The sequence below is a fragment of the Strix uralensis genome, chromosome 3 (genome assembly GCF_047716275.1).
Source record: "Strix uralensis isolate ZFMK-TIS-50842 chromosome 3, bStrUra1, whole genome shotgun sequence".
NCBI lineage: Eukaryota > Metazoa > Chordata > Aves > Strigiformes > Strigidae > Strix > Strix uralensis.
The window spans coordinates 39670448-39695168 of NC_133974.1; the positions used below are offsets into that span (position 1 = coordinate 39670448).

At 37.1% G+C, this 24721-nt stretch overlaps 1 protein-coding gene across 6 annotated transcripts in view; it reads left to right on the forward strand.

The window, feature by feature from the left end:
• CYB5R4 (cytochrome b5 reductase 4) overlaps nt 1-21281 on the forward strand; it is a 39340-nt gene extending 18059 nt beyond the window's left edge. For all 6 annotated transcript variants that reach the window (XM_074861971.1, XM_074861973.1, XM_074861974.1 and 3 more), the window contains 10 exons: nt 269-326; nt 410-503; nt 1088-1120; nt 1787-1909; nt 11126-11266; nt 12430-12582; nt 13217-13367; nt 18171-18257; nt 19622-19786; nt 20655-21281. In XM_074861971.1, the coding sequence (XP_074718072.1) occupies nt 269-326; nt 410-503; nt 1088-1120; nt 1787-1909; nt 11126-11266; nt 12430-12582; nt 13217-13367; nt 18171-18257; nt 19622-19786; nt 20655-20709 (1060 nt within the window). In that variant the 3' untranslated portion in view covers nt 20710-21281. The remainder of the gene's footprint in view (nt 1-268; nt 327-409; nt 504-1087; nt 1121-1786; nt 1910-11125; nt 11267-12429; nt 12583-13216; nt 13368-18170; nt 18258-19621; nt 19787-20654) is intronic.
• Nucleotides 21282-24721: the final 3440 nt, after the last annotated feature.

A 24721-nucleotide genomic window follows, 5' to 3' on the forward strand; every position in this document is an offset into this window, starting at 1 on the left:
ATGTGCTTTTTAAGTAGAACCAATGCCATATAATTTTAGCTACAGTGTGCTGACTATCAGGATGCATAACTAGACTGTTCTTATTTTAGTAGTCTTTTCAAAATTAGTGGCTCTAAACTTATCTCTTCAAAAAATATTAAATAATGTACTTGGCTTGTAAATTCATGAAAGAAGCTCTGCTTGAAAACTGCTGGTTAAATATATATTCTTATGCCCAAAGAAAGTATATATTTTTTTCTTTACTGTATTTTTTGATTTTGTTTTACAGTTATGACTGGTTCCAAACAGATAGTTTGATCACTATTGTCATATATACTAAGCAGAAGGTAAGTTTATTTTATGAAAGGGAGAATCACAAGATCCAGCTGTGAGCTTTATTAAATTATATTTTTTTCCTTGCCTATTAAAGAATATGAATGCAGAGTTGGTGATAGTTGACTGTCAAGACAAACAATTAAGGGGAGAGATCATCGTGGATGACCACTCATATCTTGTAGAAATTGGTAGGTACTGTAATTTTGCAGTTGAAAATACTGACTTTTCATTTACTTTATTAAAACCTTCTCATCAGACCATATGCATTTTACATATACCAATTAATATTTTATTCCTCTTTCATTAAAGATGATTAAAGTACCTTGATGTAAAGGAATTACATTGTTTATTGACTTACATCTTCATTTATTTAGTATGTACTTAAGTTTTTACATGTGGAATAAAGTATAATAAGAAATTGATGTAAAAGTTGTGTAAAATTTTTCTTCAAGTATATTTTCGATGGTTATTAAAATGCCCTTTTCCATAGACAGCAAGTGGAATGATATAGGTAAATACAGACTGGTAGCTTTACATGAGCCAGTGTTAAAAATAACGGGAAAAATTATGCATTTCCTGATGTTATTTATTAGGCCTGCAGAAGTCACTGGGACTGATGGGATACACAACTGAAATTTGAGGGCCAGATAATCATGCACAGGGTTCTAGGCTCATTAGTTCACTCAGTATTCTTAGTCTTAAACTGTATATATGATGGCTAGAATGTAATTTTGTTTTTGCTTAAAATAGAGTTTGCTTCTCTTTATTTCAGGCTTGGATCATGCGGTTCAAGGAGATGTGGCTGGTAAGTTTGGTCTCTTGCTGCACTTCTGTATCTCTTCTAATATCAGAATGTGGAACTTCAATTTATGTTTTCTGACTCATCAGATGCTTTACGGTTTTGCTTACCACCAGGTTCTGACACAATCAATCAAATCAAACCTTAACACTGAATAATCTTTTTTTTAAATTGTGGCGTTTGGGCCTGTGAAAGTTGACAGTGCTCTGATTCCTCTGAACATGACTAAATGTTAAAATAATTAGAATTTAGTTCTGTTGTGTATTTGTAAACTGTTCTTTGCTTAGACTGGGATTTTCTTGGATTTAATTATTTATTCAAGTGGCCTTGAAAAGAAAGGAAGTAGTAATTAGTGGTAGTTACCAGTTTCCAGTAGTGAGGACGCTGAGTTCATGAACATTCTTTTTGACCAGATAGGCTGTGAAACTTTTTACAGTGTATTTAGAAAATAAGATATATTAATTATTCATATTAAGTTAGTGCTTGTCATTTTAAATGCACTGTAAAACTATAAAGAGATATCAAATTAAATGTATTTCCAGCTATTTTAATGGATTAGTTCTGTGTGTCTTCAGAATTAATTCTTCTAAAATTTCGTTATAATGGAGGAGTAAAATTTTTTTTGCACAAAATGTAACTAAAAGTAACAGTGTGAAACCTTTTCTCTTTTAGTAAATATTGCTGAAAAAATTGGGAAAGTAGAGATAACCTTAAAGAAGAAGGATAACATTCATTGGAAAATGCTGGGACAGCACTTGGAGAGTCATAATACATTTATCAAACGCACAGACAGAGGTAAGCAGTTTCACGGCCATTGTTACCAGCTGTTGTAAGACTTTTTTGAGCTTATTAGTCCTATTTGGTTTCCCTCAGGATTTTCTTTTTCTGTAGTCATACCTTCATTTCTTTCAGGAATGCTGTCTGGCCTTATTGAAAGGGTTCAGGTTAGAGGTGGTTTTTTGTTCTGCTTTGGTTTGTTTTATCCTGCAGTGGAATTGGAGGTCTTCCAGGCTTGTGGAAAGACTGGAAGAACCTAGTAGCGGAAGGTGAGGACTGCTTGAATGTTTTTCCGTCTCATGGCTACCTGTGTGCTTAATATCCTTTCTGTCCATATGAAAACCTCAGTAGACCCTGAGGAGATAATGCATGGCCTTGTGTCAGTCATCATAGGAGTAACTGTAGTGAAGGAACAAAAACCTCCGCTTCCAACTGTTACTGCAGATGTAGTAACACCTTTCAACACTGTAATGTTGTTCCAGCACCCTGCATCTTTGTAACTTGAGCTATGATTAAATAAGGCACTTCAAGCCATGTATAGGTATCAAAGCCAGCTCTAAATAAACTGATGCGTCCGCAATAAGCAGTAGATGTTATGTGTGAGTTCATTTTGTGGTAACAGAATTGCATGAACTTGATGCCACACCCAAGTGCTGCTTTTTTTTTTTCAGCTAAATTAAACAATTATGCAAAATTACATTGTATAATACAAGCATACTCCTCTGTTACTGCAACTCTCCTATTTCTTAAAAGCCCTCTTAACCCTTTATCTAATAATGCTCAGAAGTTGACTGCTATTAGTCTGCCTTATTATGCATGAAAACAAAGGTGTACATTAAGAGCTAATTAAATGCTGATCACTGTTGTGCACCTCTTACTTGGGCCTTTAAAGTTGAGAGATTACTGTGGTACAAAAATGAAGATGGACTGCATAAAAGCACATTTCTTTAGCTACCTTTAGCTTATATAGAATGTAATTTTCCTTATGAGCTTTAGAAACTGTTGAGTTGTCCAGTATTAGATTTTTTGATATAATCCTCTATATTTAAGGGGATACAGCCTGGACTAATAAGTTGTCCACTGTCCGTTGCTCATTTTCTCCCTCTTCGTCACTTTTCATGATTATAGAAGACAAAAGTAGAAAATAACCTGAAAGGACAAGAGGTGTAGAATACAGTGGCTTTATAGATATTTTACAAATGAGGAAGATGAGGATGATTGGATGCAATTGGCAAAAATCCAAATTGAGTGTTAATAACCAATGCTTTCTAGATTATTATTACGCAGTTTTTTTCCAAGAGGTCGGTCTCCAATATAGCATTTGTCCTGTTACACAGAGGTGTTGTAGGTATTGGTTAACTTTATTATAGTATTGCTGGCTGACTGAGTAAAGATCCGTTTAAACTGAACTTCTAGAAAACTTAAAGGGCTTGCTGGGCCTGAGTTTCTTCAGTTCCCTGATTACAAAGGTGAAGAATCTAGCAAATATATTGATATCTATGGCTTTTTAATCCCTACTCCAGAAATTTTTGTTCTGCAGTTTTTTAGTTTTAAAACCTCAGAATTTAAAATTGAACATGCCAGAATGTTTATAGGGGAAGAATGTTCAGGCTTAAATATCTTTCCTTATTCCAACCCTGTACTTTCAGCTCAAGCATAAAAATCTGCGTGTTGGAGGCTTCTGTTTGCTCAGTTTAGTCTTAAGTAGATGCTCTCAGTTTGTGCTTAAAATTGTGCCCCCTTTCTCTAAATTGCACAGGTTTTAACTTTGCTTCCAATTCTGTGTGAGCAAAATAATGTTGTGTGTGGAGAAACCTCATGCGGTGTGAATGCAGAAATAGTGATTAACAGCTGTAGATAATTTCCATGTCTTTGAGGTGTGCAGTTGGTTTTGTATGCAAAATAGCTTTATTCTGGGAATAAAATAATCGAGACTTTCAGCCTAGTAAGTAATTCTGACCTCATAAATGAATTGATGCATTTTATAAATGAAGTTAAATAAATACATCTTTGAAGAGGAGATTAGATTGTTCTTTGATGAACTGCAGAAACACTTAGTATGAAGTGTGTTGCAGATAGAGGGGTTCTCTTAATGCTGCTTATACTTTAGTTTATTTTCCATGCTGGGATAATAGCACTGTCAATGTTGTATGCATGCAGTTTGCCTACTTACCTGTGCCCACCTATTGGGATTTGAATGTGAATAGCAGAAGCAGTACCAGTGTTGAAGTAGTTCCTTGTGAGAGCTGCTTTGCTTCCAAGACCTGAACTGGCTAAAGTTATTTTATAGCTTTATATCTGGTATTTCAGTGCTGCACTATATATAGGGTAGCACAGATGCATTGCCTTAAATATTCTGATTTTTTTTCACTTCGATTTATGTATCTTCCACTGCTTACTCTCAGCATTACCTTTTATTTCCCATGAGTATGTGAGTCTTGTTTGAAGACAGTGTAACTGATAATTTGTATGAATTCTTCCACTTCTTGAAAGTGACTGAAAATCTGGGAACAGATTGGAAAGAAGTTATGTTATCTTGTTATACCTGTTTGTTTATTTATTTCATTCAGTTTGTGTGTATACCTAATTCTTTGAATAAATCACTGACACTTTCTAATAAAAGTAATCATTTTACTCGGAATGTTTCCATACTTCCAGTTTAGTGGCAAGGTTATTCTGAAGCTGTGAACAGTAAATGCTTATGGGAGCACTGATGTTTAATTCTTCGGGTTTTTCTTCTCTTTGTGTTTTTCTGTAGTATTTTCATGTGTATCAGTCATTTCAAACATTTCCATAGTATTTCAAAGCACAGGAAGAAGAGACAGAAAACTAAGGAAAGATTGACACTTGAAAACTTTGCTTGATTTTATGTTGTTGTTATTACTTGTTGATATGACAGCATTTATGAATGTAAGTTTGTAAAGGGGCAGTGGTGGCCACTACACCACCCCCCAAGCCTCTATGCTTTTAAGTTATTTAACCTTTATTTTTTACAGCAATCAATTCTAGATTCTACAAAAAAAGTGATGAAGCTCTTCAGACATAACACAGAGACGATACTGGAAAACCTATGGTTACTTTATGCTATGAAGAGACAATAAGCATAAACCCCTACTTTTTTCCCCTTAAGCTGAGAAAATCATACTTTCATTTCATACTACATTGTCAATGGACTCAAATTCCTCCTGAGTTTAGGCTAACATTTTGGTTAGTGTATTTCTTACTTAACTAGGTGGAAAAAACAGATTCATGGAATTTCTTTGAAGTTGAGGGGGATTTTTTAAAAATTTTAATGTAATTGCAGTGAACTACTCTGTATCTTAGGATGTATCAGTAGATTCAGAAGAATATTCAATACTACTTCTGCTCCTTAAGAAGGATTATGTGCTTAGTTTTCCAGAGGAATAATTGCTTATTTCTGACAGTAATGCATAGAAAGCACAATTCAATATAATTAGATTGTCAGTGTAGGGAAGTTGGTGACATTACTCTTATCTAGCTGTTATGAAACTGGTCATTAGGAAGTATAAAGAAAATCTAATGGTCATAATGCCTGAATCCTGTTAAATTGAAATGCAGTGTTAAAAAAGTAAGGCAGAACTTTCCCATTTAAAAAACCCACACAGTATAGTGATAGAGTGCAGTTTTTCTCTTGGGCATTAAGATATGATTTTCTTGTAGGTGGCTCTTCTGGGAAATAAGATATGGATGCCCATTCATGAGGGTATAGTTTGTAATCACCACTGCATATCATGCTTCTGTGTGAAGGTGGAATTGCTGCCAAGTCTTGGAGGTGACAGGCAAGCACTCTTAATACTGTTACCTAGACCTGCAGTTTATCAAAGATTGTTTAAAAAGACACCAACTGGAAAAATATTTTAAAATTAGCTTTTGCTGTGGAATTATTTAATATAAAATTGAACTTAAATTTTGGCTGTCTTTGTTCATCTTAGTTCGTAATAGGAAATCTTTTGACTTTGATTTTCTTTATTAGTGTTGTGATGGTTTAGTGCCCGGGTCTGAGACCACGCGGCCGCTGCCCCTCCCCCACAAAGGGAGTGAAATACAAAGCCCCGAGACTGAGATAAGGAAAGGTTTAATTCAACAGAGTAACAGCAACACAACAAACAGCAACAATAAGAATAACAGTGATAACAATGAACAGAGCAAAGTATATCTACCAGTACAGGAGTGAGAGGAGCAGATGTATAAAACCATGCGCACCACGCTCCCGTGCCAGGATGTGACGCGCCAGGATGTGAAGTCCCAGGATGTGACGTCTGCATGGTATCTGAATAACCCGGCTAGAGCTCCCCCCCCACTGCTGGGGAAACTTAATCCTATCCTGGTTAAACCAGGACAAGTGTGCTAGTTGTTCCTGTGGAAAAACTGAATTCTGCCAAATTTAAAAAAATCAAGACCTTCACTGTTGACCACTTAAAATTCCATTGTTGAGTATAAAACTCTCATGATGTCTCTTCCAAAGACTTCTTGGTCTGGATGAGATAAGAACACGTTGCATGTACATAGTATTTCTGTGTATCTAAGGCATTTAGTTTTGACTTGTGGATAGCTGTACAACTGTAGTTGTGGTCAACAGAAAATGAAACTTTGAGTTATTTGAGTTAACCACATTTTTTTGCATATTTTCTGGTTTCTTAGCAGCCTTAGCCAATAGAGTAAGCAACTGATGTTTGGGCTGTATGTGATAATACCAAATATCTTTATCCTGAAATTTTTTTCTACACAGTAAGAATGAAATTCTAGGGAAAGACTAAGTACTTAACATGCCAGTTCAGAAAATGTTTTAGAATCACTGTGTATATAAAAGCAGTAGCCATATGCAAGTAAAAAATGACATGTTAGTAGGGATGATTTAGGGGTGGGTGGGTGTGTGTTTTTTCCCATGGAGAATAAATTCTACTTCTTCCTTCTGAAAGTGATTCTGAACTTCCACTCAGATCCCTGTTTTGGAAAAACTTCTGCTCTCCTAAAGAGTGTGCAACTATTGGCAGATGCTTAGAGGGTTCAGTAAAGAATCAAGGTGATGTTGCCTCTGAGGACTGAAATGGGATATAATGTTGTAGTTTGGTGCAGTGGTTTTAGTCCATGTTAAGTGGAAGATCACAGACTTTTTTGTTGGAAGTAACAGAAGGGGGCAGAATGCTGATGCAGCACTCTAAGGTATGTAAGCCAGACTTAATGCTGTGCCAGTGTGCTATGCAGAACCAGGGAAAGTTTAGGAGGTGCTGATTCAGTGGAAACTTTATTTTGGAAAGGAAGGGAGACCATCTGAGAAGAGCATGGCTGACTTCTTTGGATAATAGGAGCTAGCTTGTGAAATCCAGTAATTAAATGAAGCATTGGAGGGTACTGATAAATTGACAGTCAGCATTAAGAGTTTGTGGTTGTCTTAACTCCAAGACTGGGCTACTGCCAGGAGTGATAGGCAGCCACCTGCCTTCATCTGTGTGGTCTGATCTCCATCATGTTGACACTAACAGTACTTGAGGCTCCATAATCAAGCAACCTGAACAAAATAGGGATTAACTTCCATCTGCTTCCATCTGATGGACACTGTTGGGTGGTATATGCATGCTGGGAGTGGGGTAGAACTCCTTTACGAGAGATGGAGGGGCAGCGAAGGGATGCAGCATTTATACTTTGAAACTCTGTATCCCAAACAGACAGACTAACTTACGGCTAACAAGTAAGAAGAAATAAGAATTGTCACTGAAATCCTATCATTGAAGAAAAGCAAGAAACATCAATCAAGGAAAAAATCTTAAATTAAAATCCCTTTCATAACAAGGAAGAACACAGTAGGCAAAAGGATGATACTCTCCAATAGGTATCATTATCTGTGCAGCAGTTTTGTTAGTAAAATTCATTTTGTATGCACAGGAATCAAGGTGCTGTAGTTCTTGATTCCAGCAGAGGAGGAAGTTCAGTTTAGAGAGTGGCATCTCTAGCCTGTGATTGTATTGAGTTTACGTGACAAGGTTTTGGTAGTGGGGAGGCTGCAGAGGTAGCTTCTCGGAGAAGAGGTCAGGAGTTGTGATGCTGACACTTGATGTCTGCAGAAAGTTTGATCAAACCTGACCTCGTCACTAATTACTTTCTCTACTTTGAAAATTAGGACTTGCTGCTGGGCGTTTGCATCATGCTCCAAAATTGAGAGAGCAGTGGCTTTTGCTTATGTATAGTAGCAAATTGTATGTCTTTGGGATCTGACAGTTAACTTGGCTTCATGGGTTGCTGAAAGCAACTGTTCTCCTTCAGCTTGCTACTAAAGGCTGGTGTTCTCTTGTTGAAAGGCTTTTCTGCATTGCCAGTTATTTTTGTTTGTGGCTCCAGATGTTATTGGAATCACTGAAAATGAACTCATTTTAGTTAATGTAGCAAAGAGGACAACCTAAACTGTGAGTTTGTTTAGACTTAGGTCTCCGTTTTCTAAAATTGGATTAAGTGAATTAGGACAAAAGTTCTGTATAGCAAATTAAAAAGAAAAAGGAGGAGGTAAAGCTTAGTTTGTTACATGTGGAAAAGTTTGGAATTTGTCAGGTTGAAAGGTCAGAAATTGTCAGGAAACAATGAATCAGGTGTTGAATCATTTTTTTATCTTCTCTCTTCACTCCCAGATATCTGGAGGAGTATTTGCAATCTTAGTATGTATTGTTTTTCAAAAGAGTGGTAGAAAACCAGATTTCAACAAACTTTTCTAAAATTTCTTTCATATAGCTGGAAAGCTGCTGCTGTTTTACTTCAAGATTGACATGAAATGGAATTATTGCCTTTCATTTTTCAGTGCTGTAGACATTCTTTTGGTATATCTGAAATGTTTGCTCATTCAAAATAAGCAGTTCGTAGGATGTTAGATGAAAGACATGAGAAAATACTAAGGAAGATTTATTCCATGTCAGAGGCCTTACATCTATAGTGGATAATTCACTAGGAGATATTTGAATAATTTAAGAAAACAAGTGTATGGAGAAAAAGGCCATGGCCACCTGCTGTGGCAATGGTGGTATGTAATGAATTTGATGCTCATTTAGCGCATGCACAAACTGCATGTGCAGCTGAGATTTAGTAACCTGAATGTTTATTTCCAGGCATACCTACATGTATTTAGATGCTTGACTGTTCTAGCAGAGTTTATGTATACCTTTGGAAAAAAAGCCAATTCAAAAAGAATGGCTGAGCTGAAACATCTTGTTTAAACCCTTAACTTTTAAGCATTTTGTGGATAAATATTGTTTGTTTGAAAGCTTTTCTCTGTTTAAAATTATTTTCTTTCTGTTGTGGTTGAATTGACAGGCTGTGATCCTGTGCTTATTGAAGAGGGGAGTGTTAATGGTAGTGGCTGTTCCTTCAGGCAGCAGTTGTAGAACAGCACTGTTGCAGAGCACTCTGAAACAAGTCTCCAGCTGTCTTGAACTCTTTGGCTGGGTTTTTAATCCAGAATATTTGGAAACAGCAGAATGTTTGGGGTAATAATGCTGCAATAAGGAAGCTGCAGTGCAGATAAGTTACTTGGAAAATTCATTAGATGAAACTACTGAAATACTCAAAGCGTTCTTTAAACGGCTTTTAGGGAGCGCTGTTGAACAATGGCCAGGCTAGCTTACTGAGTCCCTCTAAAGCCTGTTTTTTTTTGTTTGTTTGTTTATTGGGTTTTTTTTTTTGTAGTTGAGAGTTGAAGAATACCTGGCATTTGTTGCTGAATTAATCTTTGTAAGCATTTTTCTTGCCAGAATGAAAGCTACTAAGTGGTTGTTTTTGCATCCTTGCCCTTTGTTCTTTGAAGTACTTCTTTGCTGCTTTACTCCTACTTAGGTTCTGAAGTCTCTGGCTGTAATGAGCAGGGCATAGCCCTCTATTTTGTTGTGTTTTCAAATCCTCTCTTAGGCTGTCAAGTGATGTAATGATACAGATTACATAGATGAGGATGGCTGCTTAGTTAAAACGGGTGCAGGTCTGGCCAGCCTTATGTTGAGTGCTTTGCCACAGAGATCATTTCCAGTGTAAGTGATCAGTTATTGCCCCTGCTGTAGCAGAGACAGAGTAAATGGCTTATCTAGCTGTGAGCCTATTGCAGGTATAGGGAAAACATTACTTTAAGCTCGGATAAGATACTGGTGAAACTGTTATAGTTTATTTCCCCTTTGTCCCTGAAAAAAGCTACATATTCCAGGGTATTCCTTTCCTTTTCCTCACTGCTTTTTTTTTTTTTCCCCTTTTTAAATCCCCCTGGCTAATAGGAATGTATAAGGTTGGGGTTTTTAAATAGTTATTCTGATTAGCAGTGTTCTTTCCCTGATTTCTTTCTCAGTTTCTTGAAGATTTTTGGTGGAGATGCAGACCTTGCATAGTGATAGTTTGGGGTTTTTTTTAATGCTTTATTTTTTTCAGTTACCTTTTACCCAGCATTTAGTTGATGCACAGGTTGAAAAGCACTGTATTTGAAACCCATGTGCTCGCATCCAAAACAGCTGTATCAACAAAAATTTGTGCCATGCATATAACCTTGTAGTTGATTTAAGTAAGCATGTGAACATATAACTGGAGTTCATCATTTCTAGCTAGCCAAAAGGCACCAATTCATGTCTAAAATACTTATTGATAATGCTGAAGTGTGTGTTGCCTATGTAGGCACAGATGATGATTTCATTTTATGTTGTGTATAAGCATTTAAGTATTGATATTGTGTACCTGAAAAATTGTGCAAAGCTGTATCAGAAATACTAGTGCTAATAGCAGTGAAAACTGCAACAGCGTGGCATGGTCAGCCCAATAAATACGTGAGATGGTGGCTGGGTTTAGATAGTCTTATTACTGAGGACAGTGGTGTTGTGCCTTGCTTACATTTCATTTGCTTTACCCAGACTGTATTTAGTCTGCATATACATATTCATGCTGTACTTGTAAGGTGAATTTAGTGCAGGTGCAATGTAGTACAGGAGGTTCTGCTTTCTGCTAGTATTTGGTGTTTATCTTCTACTTCCTAGTCAATGCTGATAGGTCTCAGTTTCAGTCTGTTACGAGTCTAATATAAGGCTATAAATGGGTCCTAGCCCAAAATTAGAAAAATAGTTGTAAGTAATTATATAAGAAGCATATGTTTATAGTCTTTTTATAAATGTATATAGTGAAATGCATACCTTTATCTCTTATTAAAAGATGTGTAAGAATACAAAGGTTGAGACTTAAGTAACTATAAAACCATGTTTTTAGGACTGTTCTACAGAAAATGCAAGTTGATTTCTAAGACAGAAGTTACCCATGACACCAAGCTCTTGTGCTTAATGTTGCCTGAGAGCACACATCTCCATGTTCCCACTGGACAACATGTTTACCTCAAACAAATCATTGCAGGTAAGAGAAATTGAGAATGTAGCCATGGATATATTAACATAAATCCCTTTTCATAGTCTTGGGAGAATGCCAGGACACGGCCACTAATTCCCTAGGTGCAGTTAGAAAGTCTCTGCTTCCAGGATCACAGTCAGTGCTTAATAATGAACTGACTGGATTAATACTGCTGGAAAGCTAACTGTTGAGGTGGCTGGCATTTGCTGTTGACCTTCTTTGGCTCTTCTTTCAACTCTCCGTTTAAAACATGCTCTATGCTGAAATAGTGCTGTTCATCTTTGAAGGGGGGAAGTTCATTGTATATGTGTTATGTATGATTAGTCAGTTCCTTTTAGTTTGCAGCTTTTTTGGCATGGTAATGTTGCAATTGTGCCTTTTTTTTTTGTCTTTTTGCTTCTAAGGGATTTACAACAGTCAGTGTAATGCTACTTTACACACAGTTGCACACTATTAATGATAACGTGAGGTTGCGAAAGGAAGGCATCTTGAAAAACATTGTTTAAGCACTATTCAAAATTTTGTAAAAGGCAAACTTAAAATGAGAGGTCAAAGAAATACCCGTTTTATTTTTTTAAGGGTACTTTTTAAAATTTGCATATTAATTGTTGTACTGGTCACTGTACTTGCATGGTAGAGAGATTTCTCAGAATTTTTAAATACCCTTTAATTGCGAACTGTTTTTTCCTCCTCCTCCGTCTTACCTAATTCTTTGCTGGTGTCCCAACTGTTGCAATCTATCTTTCTATCATTATACAAGAGCTTTTTGAAATGAACTGGAAGAAAATACAGTCATGCTGTACTAAAAATCTGCTATTTCAGTTTAGAAAAAAATCAAGCTGTGGTACTTAAATGCAAATGTTTAGATTTTCATGTTCTTTGGGGATGACTCTAGATCTTCCAGTGTTTTGCATTGCTAAGTACTGTAGAAATAACATACTGTACAGTGGCTTGAAGATTTTAATTGAAAGTGGAAGGCTACTGTAAAAAGAACTGGTGCAATGGAAAGTAAAATACTTGTGTAAAAAGCGTGCGATGGTGTTATTTTTTTATGGGATATGCAGATTATCTGTTTAGTGTTTGTTTATTTTGGTGTTTGTTTGCAGTAAATTTGCTGGATGTAGAGTACTTTTCATATTATTTCAGCTACCTTTTTGTCTTCTGTATAGGGACAGAGGTAGTAAAACCATACACACCTGTATTGCCTTTTTTGCCACTGGATTTGAAAGAACCATCTCGCCATGATGGTGCATATATATATTTAATGATTAAAATTTATTCCTGTGGACTGTTCACACAGGCACTTGACCACCTACAAATTGGTAAGTATATGTTGGGGGTTTTTGTGCTTGGTTTTGCAGCAATTGCTTTAGCTTTTCAGATTCATTGTCCGGATATTGTGATGTTCTTATTGTTTACCTACTTATACATCGGGACATACTTAACTTTTTTTTTTAACCTTATTTTTTTTAAACTTTTTTTTTAAACCTGCATGTTTATCCTCACTGTAACTAGTTGTCCATTACATAAAGCTCTCCTGACTGATCTTCAAATGTGTTCCTGTTTCACTGTTCAGATACGCCAACTGTAACACATGTTATAGTTGATCACTTTGATAGTGTATACTCTTAGAACAACTTTTTGTACTTTCAAATAAAGAAAGCTAGGTCTGTTTTATTAGACTTAAGATGCACTTTTGTTTCAGATATGGAGGTAGTTTTTTAACACTGACTTCACAAATATTTGTGTACACATACAGTGTAAAATCCATCAAGACATCTGTTCTTTTAACAAGAATGATCCTTGTGTGAAATGTAGAGTACGTTTCTGAAAGGAACTCTAATACTACAAAGATGAAGACAATATGAATGGGCCTTTAAAAAAATCAGAATGCTAATTAGCTTGTTTTCATCTCATTAACATTTACCATTCTACTCTTTTTTTTTTTTAATAAAGGAGACTATATTTCTGTTAGCAATCCTGAAGGTAACTTCAAGAAGTCACAGGTTCAAACTTCAGAAGATCTCTTTTTATTGGCAGCAGGCACAGGCTTCACACCAATGGTTAAGCTGCTCAGTTGCGCTCTGACTGAAGTCAGTTGCCTCCGGTATGTATGGTTTAACCCCAAGCTAGAGCAATCCATAAGAAGGATGAAATGTAGTAGGCAAGCCTCAGTTTTAATAAAACAATTAACAAAATAAAATGGTATGAAAGCATTTTTCTTCACTTATGCCAAAAGCTGTCACACTTTAGGGAAGAGTCTTGTCAGAGTCTTAGGGAACCTGCACATACTTGGTTATTGGCTACCATCAACAGAATGGACTGATTTGCATTTTGGATTTTAGTTGTACAAATGAGCTCACCAAGTAGAAAGTCTGGGGGGTGTGGGGTTTTTTTGTTTGTTTGGGGGTTTTTTGTTTGGGGTTTTCCTTTGTTTAAACTAGCTTTGCAATTGAGTGCCTTTTTTTAGTATTGAAATATTTCCATTTAGATACTGTTTTTTGGGCTGAGGAGGCTTACAACTGTTTAGTTATGGCTTCTCTTCAATCTATTAGAATACCTAGCATCCTTTTTGTATTGTTTTCACTTGCTCAGCAACAAAACCACCTTTTTACCAGACGAATTTCAGTTTTCACAAAAGTGCGACTTACGTAAGCATAGTGTTAAGTATATTCAAATGTATAAAAAGGTGTGTATTGCATATGTATTCTGTACTCCACTTGTAGAATCTACAGAAGGAAGCATTACTTGTCCTTGGTCAAGTGAACAGGTTGTTTTGGTCCGTTATGTCTTCAGAACCCCAGAACTAGTACTCCTGCTTGATGTGATTGTCCATTTAGAACTGTAAGAGTATACAATAGCTCAACTTTAAAAGGAAATGCAGAGTTACTGTAAGGGCATACTTTGATAGAGGTGATGTGTGCTCGCACTGCTTTTAGCAAAAAGATTCCTCTAGAATCACATCCTGCAGAATTTCTTAGTAGATTACATTTTTGTCAATGTGAACTATTGTAATTTGGGAGAGTGTGAAAGTGAAAAATATACCTGAACTGTATTTTCTTTAAAGCTGTTCCAGAGGATAGTTCAACAGACTTGCTGCTGTTTTCCTGTACCTTTGAATTTGGACTCTTGTTATGGAAATTAATTTCTGATACTGAGTTTTATTCAATATAAGCACAGGATGTTTTGGTTCATTATGCCTTTATGAAGCAAATTTTGAGATGACATAGAGAGATTAATTGAACACTAGTCTTCATAGTAAACCTAAAAAGGATGACATGTACTGCAGAAGTCCGTTTCTAGAAAAAAAAATCTAAACCCAGACATTATTCTTGTACTGTTATTGTTCACATATAATCCTATTTTGTGAGCAGAGAGACTGTGTGCTCTTTGGCTCTTACAAAGCATCCTGTATTGTTAGTAACGAATAACAAGTGGCTGGCTGGCTTTGTGAATCCAAAAGATAAATTTATCATCTAACAAAATGCTTGGGAAGAGTGAATTTGGAATAATTTTTTTTTTGCTTCTTGAGGGGAAAACTAGTGTATCAGGTAAAGGTAGTTGTGATAATATGAAAGCAAAACTAAGGAGGGCGTAGCATCAGATGCAAATCTTGACATTTCGTCCTTAACCAGAATAAACGGGGTAGATAACATGTATGAAAGACTACTACTGCACAGTTAGTGTTTGTATCTACTCTGTCCTTGAAAGATGACCGGAGTGGCTTATTTTAACTCTCTTCAGCACAATTTCTTATGGGAACTCAGTGTTTACTGTGAAAAGTAACAGTTGCTGGAAACTTGGATTGCACATGCTAGAATGTGAATTGCAGAAAGTTAAGGAGCTGAATAATGACCAGCTTGTCACCTGAGGGTGCAGAAGCAACCTCTGTCTGTAGCGCTGGGGGAGTGCTGCTGAACCTCTGGGGCTGCACTGCAAATGCTGGAGAATCCACAGCTTCCCCAGGCAGCATTTGCTGTGATGTAATGGGCTTGGATCACTGGATTTCCATTCTGTTTAGCCACATTCTCCCTGTTATCTTTTAAGTCTGTTATTGCCTACAGTAAATGTGGAAAACAATTTGTTCTCTTCCTGTCTGCAGTATCCTTTTGTGCATGGAGTCATAATGCTCTTACTTCAAACTTGTTTCTTCTCTTACAGGCCAAATTGTATTTGGCCAAAGTATTGATTTACAAAGAGTATCGTTCGCTGTGCTGTTTTTTTCCTTTTTAAGATGAAGCTTTTGCTCGTTTTTACTGGGGGTGTATAACTGCAATCACATGGATACATTTCTTAAAGAAGACTGAGGCACAAAGTCACTAAATGCTAGGTAGAGGGCTAACACTCTTAATAAGTATAGAATGCTTGTAGTCTGTTCCTGATTCTCCTTGGTAGATGTATCTTGGTTTGTCTCCAGCTTTTCATTCCTAAATTACCACTCTGTTCTCATATTCACTTTTAATATAGTGTCTCACTTTTAATGTAGTGTCCCACTTTCATCATAATTCTTGTTTTGTAGGTGATTTTGTAACTTTTTTTGCCTCTTCTTCCTCTGTGTTAAAATCCTCTATGGGTCTCTCTCCTCTCTCTGTACAGCTTTCCATAAGACCTTGTGTACCAGTTTGAGTTTATTAAAATCTACATCCCTTGAAGTAGTTTCCTGTATGTTAGGTTCTCCCTATTTCTTTCCAAAGGGTGGATGAAGTTTCTCATTTGTTATCTAAACTTGTCATCATTAACTAATGTCATCATTTTCTCAACCAGCTCTTCTGTACTGGTAAGGATCATATATAAATCTTCATCTCTTCCTTTGAGCTGTTTTCTCCTTCATTTCTAGAAAAACTTTTACCAGTTCATTCCATGTTTTGGGGTTTTCTGTTCTCTTTATAGTGCTGAGTACTGAGCAGTGCTGCAGCAGATATGTTTATCTACACTGTAGAGTATCAGTAAGGGTGTCTCAGCATTTTTCTCCAAATAACCAATTTCTGCTTTTGTGCCCAATGAACAAAATGCATGGCTTTCCTATGCACTTTTAATTGACTTTTTTCACCACCTGAGTAACACTTGATGCTGTGGTGCACCATGCCAGCTTTGACCGCACTACATTCTTGAAGTGAGCTTTATTTTCCATGTTTTCAGGGAAGTGGGCCCTGAGAAGCATGTAAGGAACCTAGATTTTTCGCACATGCTAGCTTCTGAATAAGATGATTTTAGCATTTAAAGATGCAACATAGCTGATTTGGGGCTGTTTTGTTCTATACCAGGCAAGTTTTCCAAATAAGTTACAACTCCAAATTGTAACTTACTTTGAGTTGTAATGCATCTGGAACTTCTTTCTTTCAGTAACGCTACTGATGATGTGTATTACATACGACGGTCATACCTCAGTTTTATATTTTGGCAGCAGAAAATGGACACGCTTCTCATAAGTAGAAAGTGATCTCTTACCTGTGGCATCTGATGTAGCTTTTAAGAGATTTCCTGCTACCAAACTGCAGAAGAGGAAAAAGTTAGAAGTCAGAAAAATGTCATATATTCAGACTGGGAGAATGCAGGCTTTTAAATTGCAGTTGAAGAACAGCTGGAGATTATAAATTCTCCCCAGAAGCCCTAGCATATGTGATGTGCATGTGTGAAAGATGTCTCTCTGCAAGGTACAGAGGAGGAGGTGATGGGAATTAATAGTTCAGCACAGCATCATATAAACATACTGTGTCTAGCGCTAGTCTCTTAGAAGCAAGGTTGGCTGCATGTAAAAGGGACACTGGGTAGTGGAATGCCATGTTATGGAACAGGAATTGCAGGGCTGTGCGGTGTGCAGGACCAGCAGGCTAGGCTGACAGGTACCCGTGTGGTTCTGCATGTGATTGTTTCTTCACCAGGTGTCCCAGTGCTCTGGCTTCCTGAAAGTAGGGCACTGAACTTACCACTTCTGGCACCACAGCAACATGGTCTCTCTGCTCAGAGCTGTGCCTGAGTAGAAAAAAACAACAGTCACTTAAAGCCTTGTGGGGTGCAATGTAGGAACTGCCTGCATTTAAGAGCACATCATCTGTCTTATATCGGTTATCCCCAGGGTATTAGTCTGTCATTAGCAATAAAGGAGAAGTTAGGTTTATGTGGCTTCATCAAATGGTAAATTCTGTTTTGTAAAGTCAGTCTCTTTGTGTTTTACCTCCACTGTAGCATAAAAATATGAAGAGATAATAGCACTGACCTTAATGACAGTTGACATAAAAAAATAAATGCTCTATCTGGCAAATATAACACTTGTTAAACAGTAGCTTCCCAGATAAATAGATTTTATAAATCAACAAATAAAGTAGGAATAGATAACCTGGTACAGAGCTGTAGTTTGCTCTTCAAGTTATGAGTTAATTTTCTCTTACTTCTGTGTGTAAGATTTCATCTGTGTTAGATTCCATCATTATGAAATTAATGTTGACGTAACCTTGAAATTCCAGTTTCACCTGTACAAGCTGATGTATGTAATATTAAAAAGGTGTACAGAGTTCATATATCAGCTATTAATTGAAGTAGTAGTGCTCAAACAATATTGAAAAACCACTAGATAAAACTTGACAAGCTATATTGTAATTTCAGTCAGGTTTTAGTAACTTCAAGAGACTTTATTTTTCTTAGGACAGCAGTTCCTGAACTAGTGGTTGCAACCACAGGCAGGGTTATGACATTTAGAAGAGGTCACAAGTCCAACAGACTTTCAGGTACAGCAAGAAAGAAACTATATTTGGTTAGTGGCAAAAAGATTTGAGGATTGCAGAATTGCACAAAAAAACCCAAAAAATGTAAGTAAAAGGCTGCTGAATAATGCAGTGTGTTCTGATTTTTTTAACGTGTTTCAAATACAGAAACAATCTGCAGTTTATTTTTTTTTTTTTTTTTTTTTAAGGACAGTGAAGCTGATCTTCTTCAACAAAACAGAAGATGACATACTTTGGAGAAACCAGCTAGAGCAGTTAGCTCTTAAAGATGAAAGGTATTGTGGAGACCAACTTGTACCATCCCAGCGTATAGAACAAATCTTGGGGCTTAGACTAACTGCACGGCTTTGGCACGAAGACAGCTGTTGATTCTGGAAACTCATAGCTAAGAATTTAATAAGACCTAGGGAGTGGAAGGAGATGTGCTTACACTGGTCACAGATGCATGCTATGTCAGTATGTTCTGTAGGTCCCATAGGAAGCCAGGGATTTGATTTGATAGTGTTTAATAGATATTTATTGGAGACAATATGTTAGATGAGATGATTGTTAAGACTGTCCGAGAAGCTTTTTGAAGGTGAAGAAAATTAGCCTTAGCAATAGAAAATACAGATATGCAAAGAGAAGCACAGAAATGATAGAGAAGGGTAGCATACCCTGAGAGCAACATTCTGAATTTGGAGAAGTCTTGAAAAGTCTCTTTGGTGTCACTTAGTTGAGGTAATGTTTATCTAGAAATTCAAAGTTTAAATTAGGCCCACTACTTTCATTTTTACTTACTAATTGTTGCATTTTTTTCCTCAGTTACAATGTAATTGCGCATTAAAATGCACTAGTGCACATGTAACATCAACTTGGTTTAGCCATAGTTCTGTCAGGAGGCATAGGAATATCAGGTTGGCTTTTAATTTCAGTAGCCTTGCTTATTATCACTAGATAAATTGTCACTGCGTAGATTTTACATGATAGAAATACCTTTTGTTTATGCTCACGTAATTCTTCTTTGAAATTGTATGAACAAATTAATTTTACTTGTTCCTTCCCAACACTGAAGTGAAGAATCAATGTTATTTCATAACCTGGTGACATCTGGTACATTCAAAGCTTCATAGTCTAGACATTGTGCAAATTTACAGTAAAAATCCTTTTTTTCCCTTTCAGTAGAAGCCTCAGATACATGAGTACTTGGGTTTTACTCAGTAACTACTCTGTTAGTGAGTTTTTAAAACCATTTATAGTATTTTCTTGTTAATGAAATTCTACTGACATTTTCACAAATTTGGCTAAGCATTCTTATTTCACTACTTATGTACTGAGCTGAATGATAATATATAAGTGAATAACAGAACAGCAGAATCTCTGCTTTAGTATCTTAATTCATACCAGCTGTTTTTCTTTGTAAGGTGAAATATAGAGATAAATTTTTTTTAAGATTGAAAGATTGGGTTAAACAATTAAATACGCAATGCTGAGGTGATTTGGTTTGATTGGTAGGACCAACTAAATGTCTGTGAGATCTGATACTGTGTAGTGGGAGCTGAGCAGAACAGGAAAGGAATCATAGGAAACATCACTAGCATTTTGTGTAGTGCATTTCTAATCAGAGGCAATGTTCGTGAAATATTCTTCTGCTTACCAGGTTTGAGGTTCAATTCATTCTTTCACAACCAACAAAGGACTGGGTGGGTAAACAAGGGAAGATTTCTTTATCTCTTCTCTCTGAGTTTGTGAAAAGAAGCAAAAAAGACTCCAAAGTGCTTATCTGCATCTGTGGTCCAACACCTTTTACAGAACAAGGAGTACAGTGAGTATTTTAAATGATGAACTGGAGAACAAGGAATTTGTAAAAATTTGATCACCTAACCACCTAGAGTGTTTCTGACTCAGTAGTCTTTCAGAAACAGCCTTACATTTTCTGCTTTGCAAGAAAACTTTAAAAAAAATATTAAAAAACCACCTGGCATCATACTTGAGGAGTATATTTAGTGTGTAGCGAAGTAAATATCAGCAATTATGTAAATTTCATGAGCTTTAGTAAGTTGTCCAAAGCTTTCTAAAGCATCTCTTTAACAATGACTTTTTTTTCCCCAAGGTTTTAAATGCTGCTTTTAATTTGATGTTCATAGAAAAGTTGCTATATAGGAAATAAGCTTTCTGTGTTGGTGTTAGCTTGACAAATTAAGTTATAAAAAGTAAAACTCAAAGCAGTTCTATCGCAAGCACTTCTCAGGTTTTTTTAATACATTTATTTTTGTCTGTACCTAATATTTTCCTTATTTTATATGCCATATATTTAAAGAGAAAAGGTCCTATAAATTTCTCTTGGTCAGCCTCAAAATATTGAACCAATATGGACATCACTTGCATTTCTGCAGCCCTACTGAAGCCAGATCTAATGGATAGTGGAATTGGATAATAATTATGCTACCTCTTGAGAAATCTGAGATAATTGAAATGATAGCTGTATTTATTTTTAGAAATTCTTTTAGTATCCTAAAAGATCATGGGCTCCTGGGCATGAATTGTTTTCTAAATGTATTTGCAAAGGTAGACATCATTGTGCATGTCTGAATAAAAACAAGATAGTGGTGCTGAAGTTATGCTTCAGCTGTGTCTGTGGTGGGTTTTGGGTTCCAAATATTAATATTACCAACTTGATTTCTGACTTTCAGATATCTGAAGGATCTTGGATACTCCCAAGAAGAGATACATGCTTTTACTGCATAAACCCATAAAAGGATATCAATGTTTGTTTGTATATTCAATCTTATTTATTTATCTTCATGAATTTAAATAAGTGAGAAGCAATTTTGTAAGACTTGAAATTTCACTCTTGGTACCAAACTGTTTCTCAGAAGAAATATATCTTTGAAAAAATTTTATACTGTGTTTTATCTTGGTTTTGTAAATATTTTTGCTAATACTGAAGTCATCCAGGGTATAATAATTAATTTATTGTAGAGGTAAGCAAAAAAGTATAGTATACATTATATAAGATATTTCATGTTGTTGGTTCATGAGAATTCTTAAATTTATGACAAGCACTGATTTAGGTTTTGACTTGAAAAAGCTTATTATTTCTTACTGTAAAAAGTCTTAAGAGCAATACTGTCTGGAATTAAATATTGCACTGTAACTCAGGTAACTGGTCATTTTAAAATGCTCTTTTTCATCTGATACCTTTATTTGACTTGCAAGTGATCCAGATATGTTTTTGGCTTTGTAAACAGAGAATAAAAGTACCTTTGGTAAAATATAAAATTTACATCAAATAATAAAAAAATAATAATTTTACATTACTTTATGTGTTTTTGTAAATCGTTTGTGTTTTCAGTTTATAATGTCATACAGAAAAGTTTGCACAAGCTTAGGACACAAGCTGAGAACTCAGAATCACAGAATCGTCTAGGTTGGAAAAGACCTTGAAGATCATCCAGTCCAACCATTAACCTAACATTGACAGTTACCAACTACACCATATCCCTCAGCACTATGTCAGCCTGACTCTTAAACACCTCCAGGGATGGGGACTCCACCACCTCCCTGGGCAGCCCATTCCAACGCCTAACAACCCGTTCTGTAAAGAAATGCTTCCTAATATCCAGTCTAAACCTTCCCTGGTGCAACTTGAGGCCATTACCTCTTGTGCTATCACTTATTACTTGGTTAAAGAGACTCATCCCCAGCTCTCTGCAACCTCCTTTCAGGGAGCTGTAGAGGGCAATGAGGTCTCCCCTCAGCCTCCTCTTCTCCAGACTAAACAACCCCAGTTCCCTCAGCCGCTCCTCGTACGACATGTGCTCCAGACCCTTCACCAGCTTCGTTGCCCTTCTCTGGACACGCTCGAGTAATTCAATGTCCTTTTTGGAGTGAGGGGCCCAAAACTGAACACAGTAATCGAGGTGCAGCCTCACCAGTGCTGAATACAGGGGTAAGATCACTTCCCTGTCCCTGCTGGCCACGCTATTTCTGATACAAGCCAGGATGCCATTGGCCTTCTTGGCCACCTGGGCACACTGCTGGCTCATGTTCAGCCGGCTGTCAATCAACACCCCCAGGTCCCTCTCTGACTGGCAGCTCTCCAGCCACTCCTCCCCAAGCCTGTAGCGCTGCTGGGGGTTGTTGTGGCCCAAGTGCAGCACCCGGCATTTGGCCTTATTGAAACTCATCCAGTTGGCCTTAGCCCATCGCTCCAGCCTGTCCAGATCTCTCTGCAGAGCCTCCCTACCCTCGAGCAGATCAACACTCCCACCCAACTTGGTGTCATCTGCAAACTTACTGAGGGTGCACTCGATCCCCTCGTCTAGATCATCAATACAGATGTTAAACAGGAGTGGCCCCAAAACCGAGCCCTGGGGGACACCACTCGTGACCGGCTGCCAACTGGATTTAACTCCATTCACCACAACTCTTTGGGCCCGGCCATCCAGCCAGTTTTTTACCCAGCAAAGCATGTGCCCATCCAAGCCGTGAGCAGCCAGTTTTGGCAGGAGAATGCTGTGGGAAACGGTGTCAAAGGCCTTACTAAAGTCAAGGTAAACAAGATCCACAGCCTTTCCCTCATCCAATAAGCAGGTCACCCTGTCGTAGAAGGAGATCAGGTTTGTCAAGCAGGACCTGCCTTTCATAAACCCATAATCAGAACAGAGGCACAAAGTTTTGGTCTCCCACAAAACTTTCTGTGTGACCTCACTGATACCAGGCATCCCTTGTCATCAGACATTCTGAGGGTAAAAACATGACAGTTATGGCCTGCAGATACCAGGGTAAGGACCACAAAAGTACCTAAAAATATTTCACAGGTTGCAGTAGTATTAAATGAAGTTATTGGAATCAGTGGGGTTGTTTTACCCCATTATTAAAAGAGTGTTATCATGAGGCAACAATCTGCTATCTAATAGTAGTTTGGAGAAAAAAGCAGCAAAGCTAAAACCCCCATTCTAGATTTTTTCAGTAATATCTGTAGGCATTGTTTCATATGCCATCTAGTACTGTTTACATCCTCCTGTTGTGTTGAATGGATATTTCTTCCTCCGAAGAAGCCAGATTTGCAGTTGTGGCATTACTACTTCAGCATTCATGAGAAATGTTTTAATAATACCCTTTAAAAAGGTTAAATTGCTATCTGACAGTGACTGGCTGTGCTAAACGGAGCTGTCAGCTCTTCAGTGCCCTCTTGCTTATTGGACTTGAAGTTAGAAAAGGAGCTGGTTGTCAGTCACTGACCATAGGTCACAAGTTATTTCAGAAGAGACAGTGGTAGTATCATCATTTTGTCATCTAGAAGAATCTAAATGTTTTCAGTTACAATTTTGCAATGCATTATTTATGGCGATTTGTACTACAAAGGTCTGAACAGGTTTCTCTTCTGCTGAGCAGAAACATGAGTGCTGTGCTGGAAAAGCAAAACACTAATTGAATTTTATTATTTTTTCTGTCACAAACACAAGATTACTGTCGTGACTTAAAAAATTACATTTTGGTGTTAGTAACTAAACCTTACATCTTCCATAGGATTCTGAGGAATTTCTCATGTTCCATCACCCAAGATCTGATAGGATGGTCTGCTGTGTGAAAGAATTTCATTAATTGCCTCCCTCTCAGGCTTTTTGGTTTCAAAGGGTTACTTTCCCTTTTGTGCTTCAATTATCCTTATCTGCCTTTATCCAGGACAAAAGAAAGTGTTTTGGATAAGTAGCTGTTGTGACACATGTTGTGGTTTGAACTTGGCTGGGTACATCAGTACTTTATTCTTTGCCTTAGGACATAGGCCATACTTTTCAATAGATAATGACTTCTTGAAGGCTTCATGCAGTCCAGGTGGTGATCATGGATGTGGAACTACTTCAGAGTAGGTCTAGAAGCTTGTGAAGTCTGCAGTTAGTGTGCATCCCCTTTGCTTTCTGAAAGTTTGTTTCCAACCTGGTGTACTATTAGTAATTGCTGTTTACAGTTGCCGCTTGAAAGAAGTTGTGCTCTTGAAGACTTTAAGACTGTCATCCTGAAGCAAGGAAGACCTTGACACAATTGGCTATGTTCAGTGTTGTAAGGCATGTGGATCTTAAATACCTTAAATATGAAGCAAGGAAAACAATGAAATGATAGCTGTCCTTGCAAGTCCAACAAGACATTGAGTGCAGAGATGTTCAGCTGTGGTCATTCTTCCAGGTCAGATCTTCATGGGGTTGGAGTAAATTTTCTGGATCTTGGGCTGCATCTGTCTGCAGGGAAGAGAGGAGTCTATTTTCAGGACTTGTTGGAATGGTACCTAACAGGTATTTTTCCTGGAAATATTCATACTCAATCAAAAACAGTAATACTGAGATGCTGGTGTTACTGATGAGGAGCAAAAGAAGACTGTGACATGCAAAAGAGGCATCCTTGGAGGCTCAATATGCAAAAGTTTTAGCTTTGAAAGCTTTTGAATGGTTGTTGTTGGTAGTTAGTTGATGATTCATTCATTGTCAGTCACTATCAAGCACTGAATTCAGAAGTGTTTCTGTTCATAATAAAAATGGAATATCTAAATCTGGCCCAGTAAAGAGGAGAGGCTGAAGATTCCTGCATGAGATCATGCATGAATCAACATGAAGTTATCATTCAGACCAGTGTGCTGTGGGGATCCCATTGCACTGGGTGAGACGAGAAGACTGATGATCCTGAAGTGCAACATGTTGAGCATTAAATAGTGAGCAAGTGTTTCTGCTTTCTTTTGGGATGATCACAGAATCATAGAATG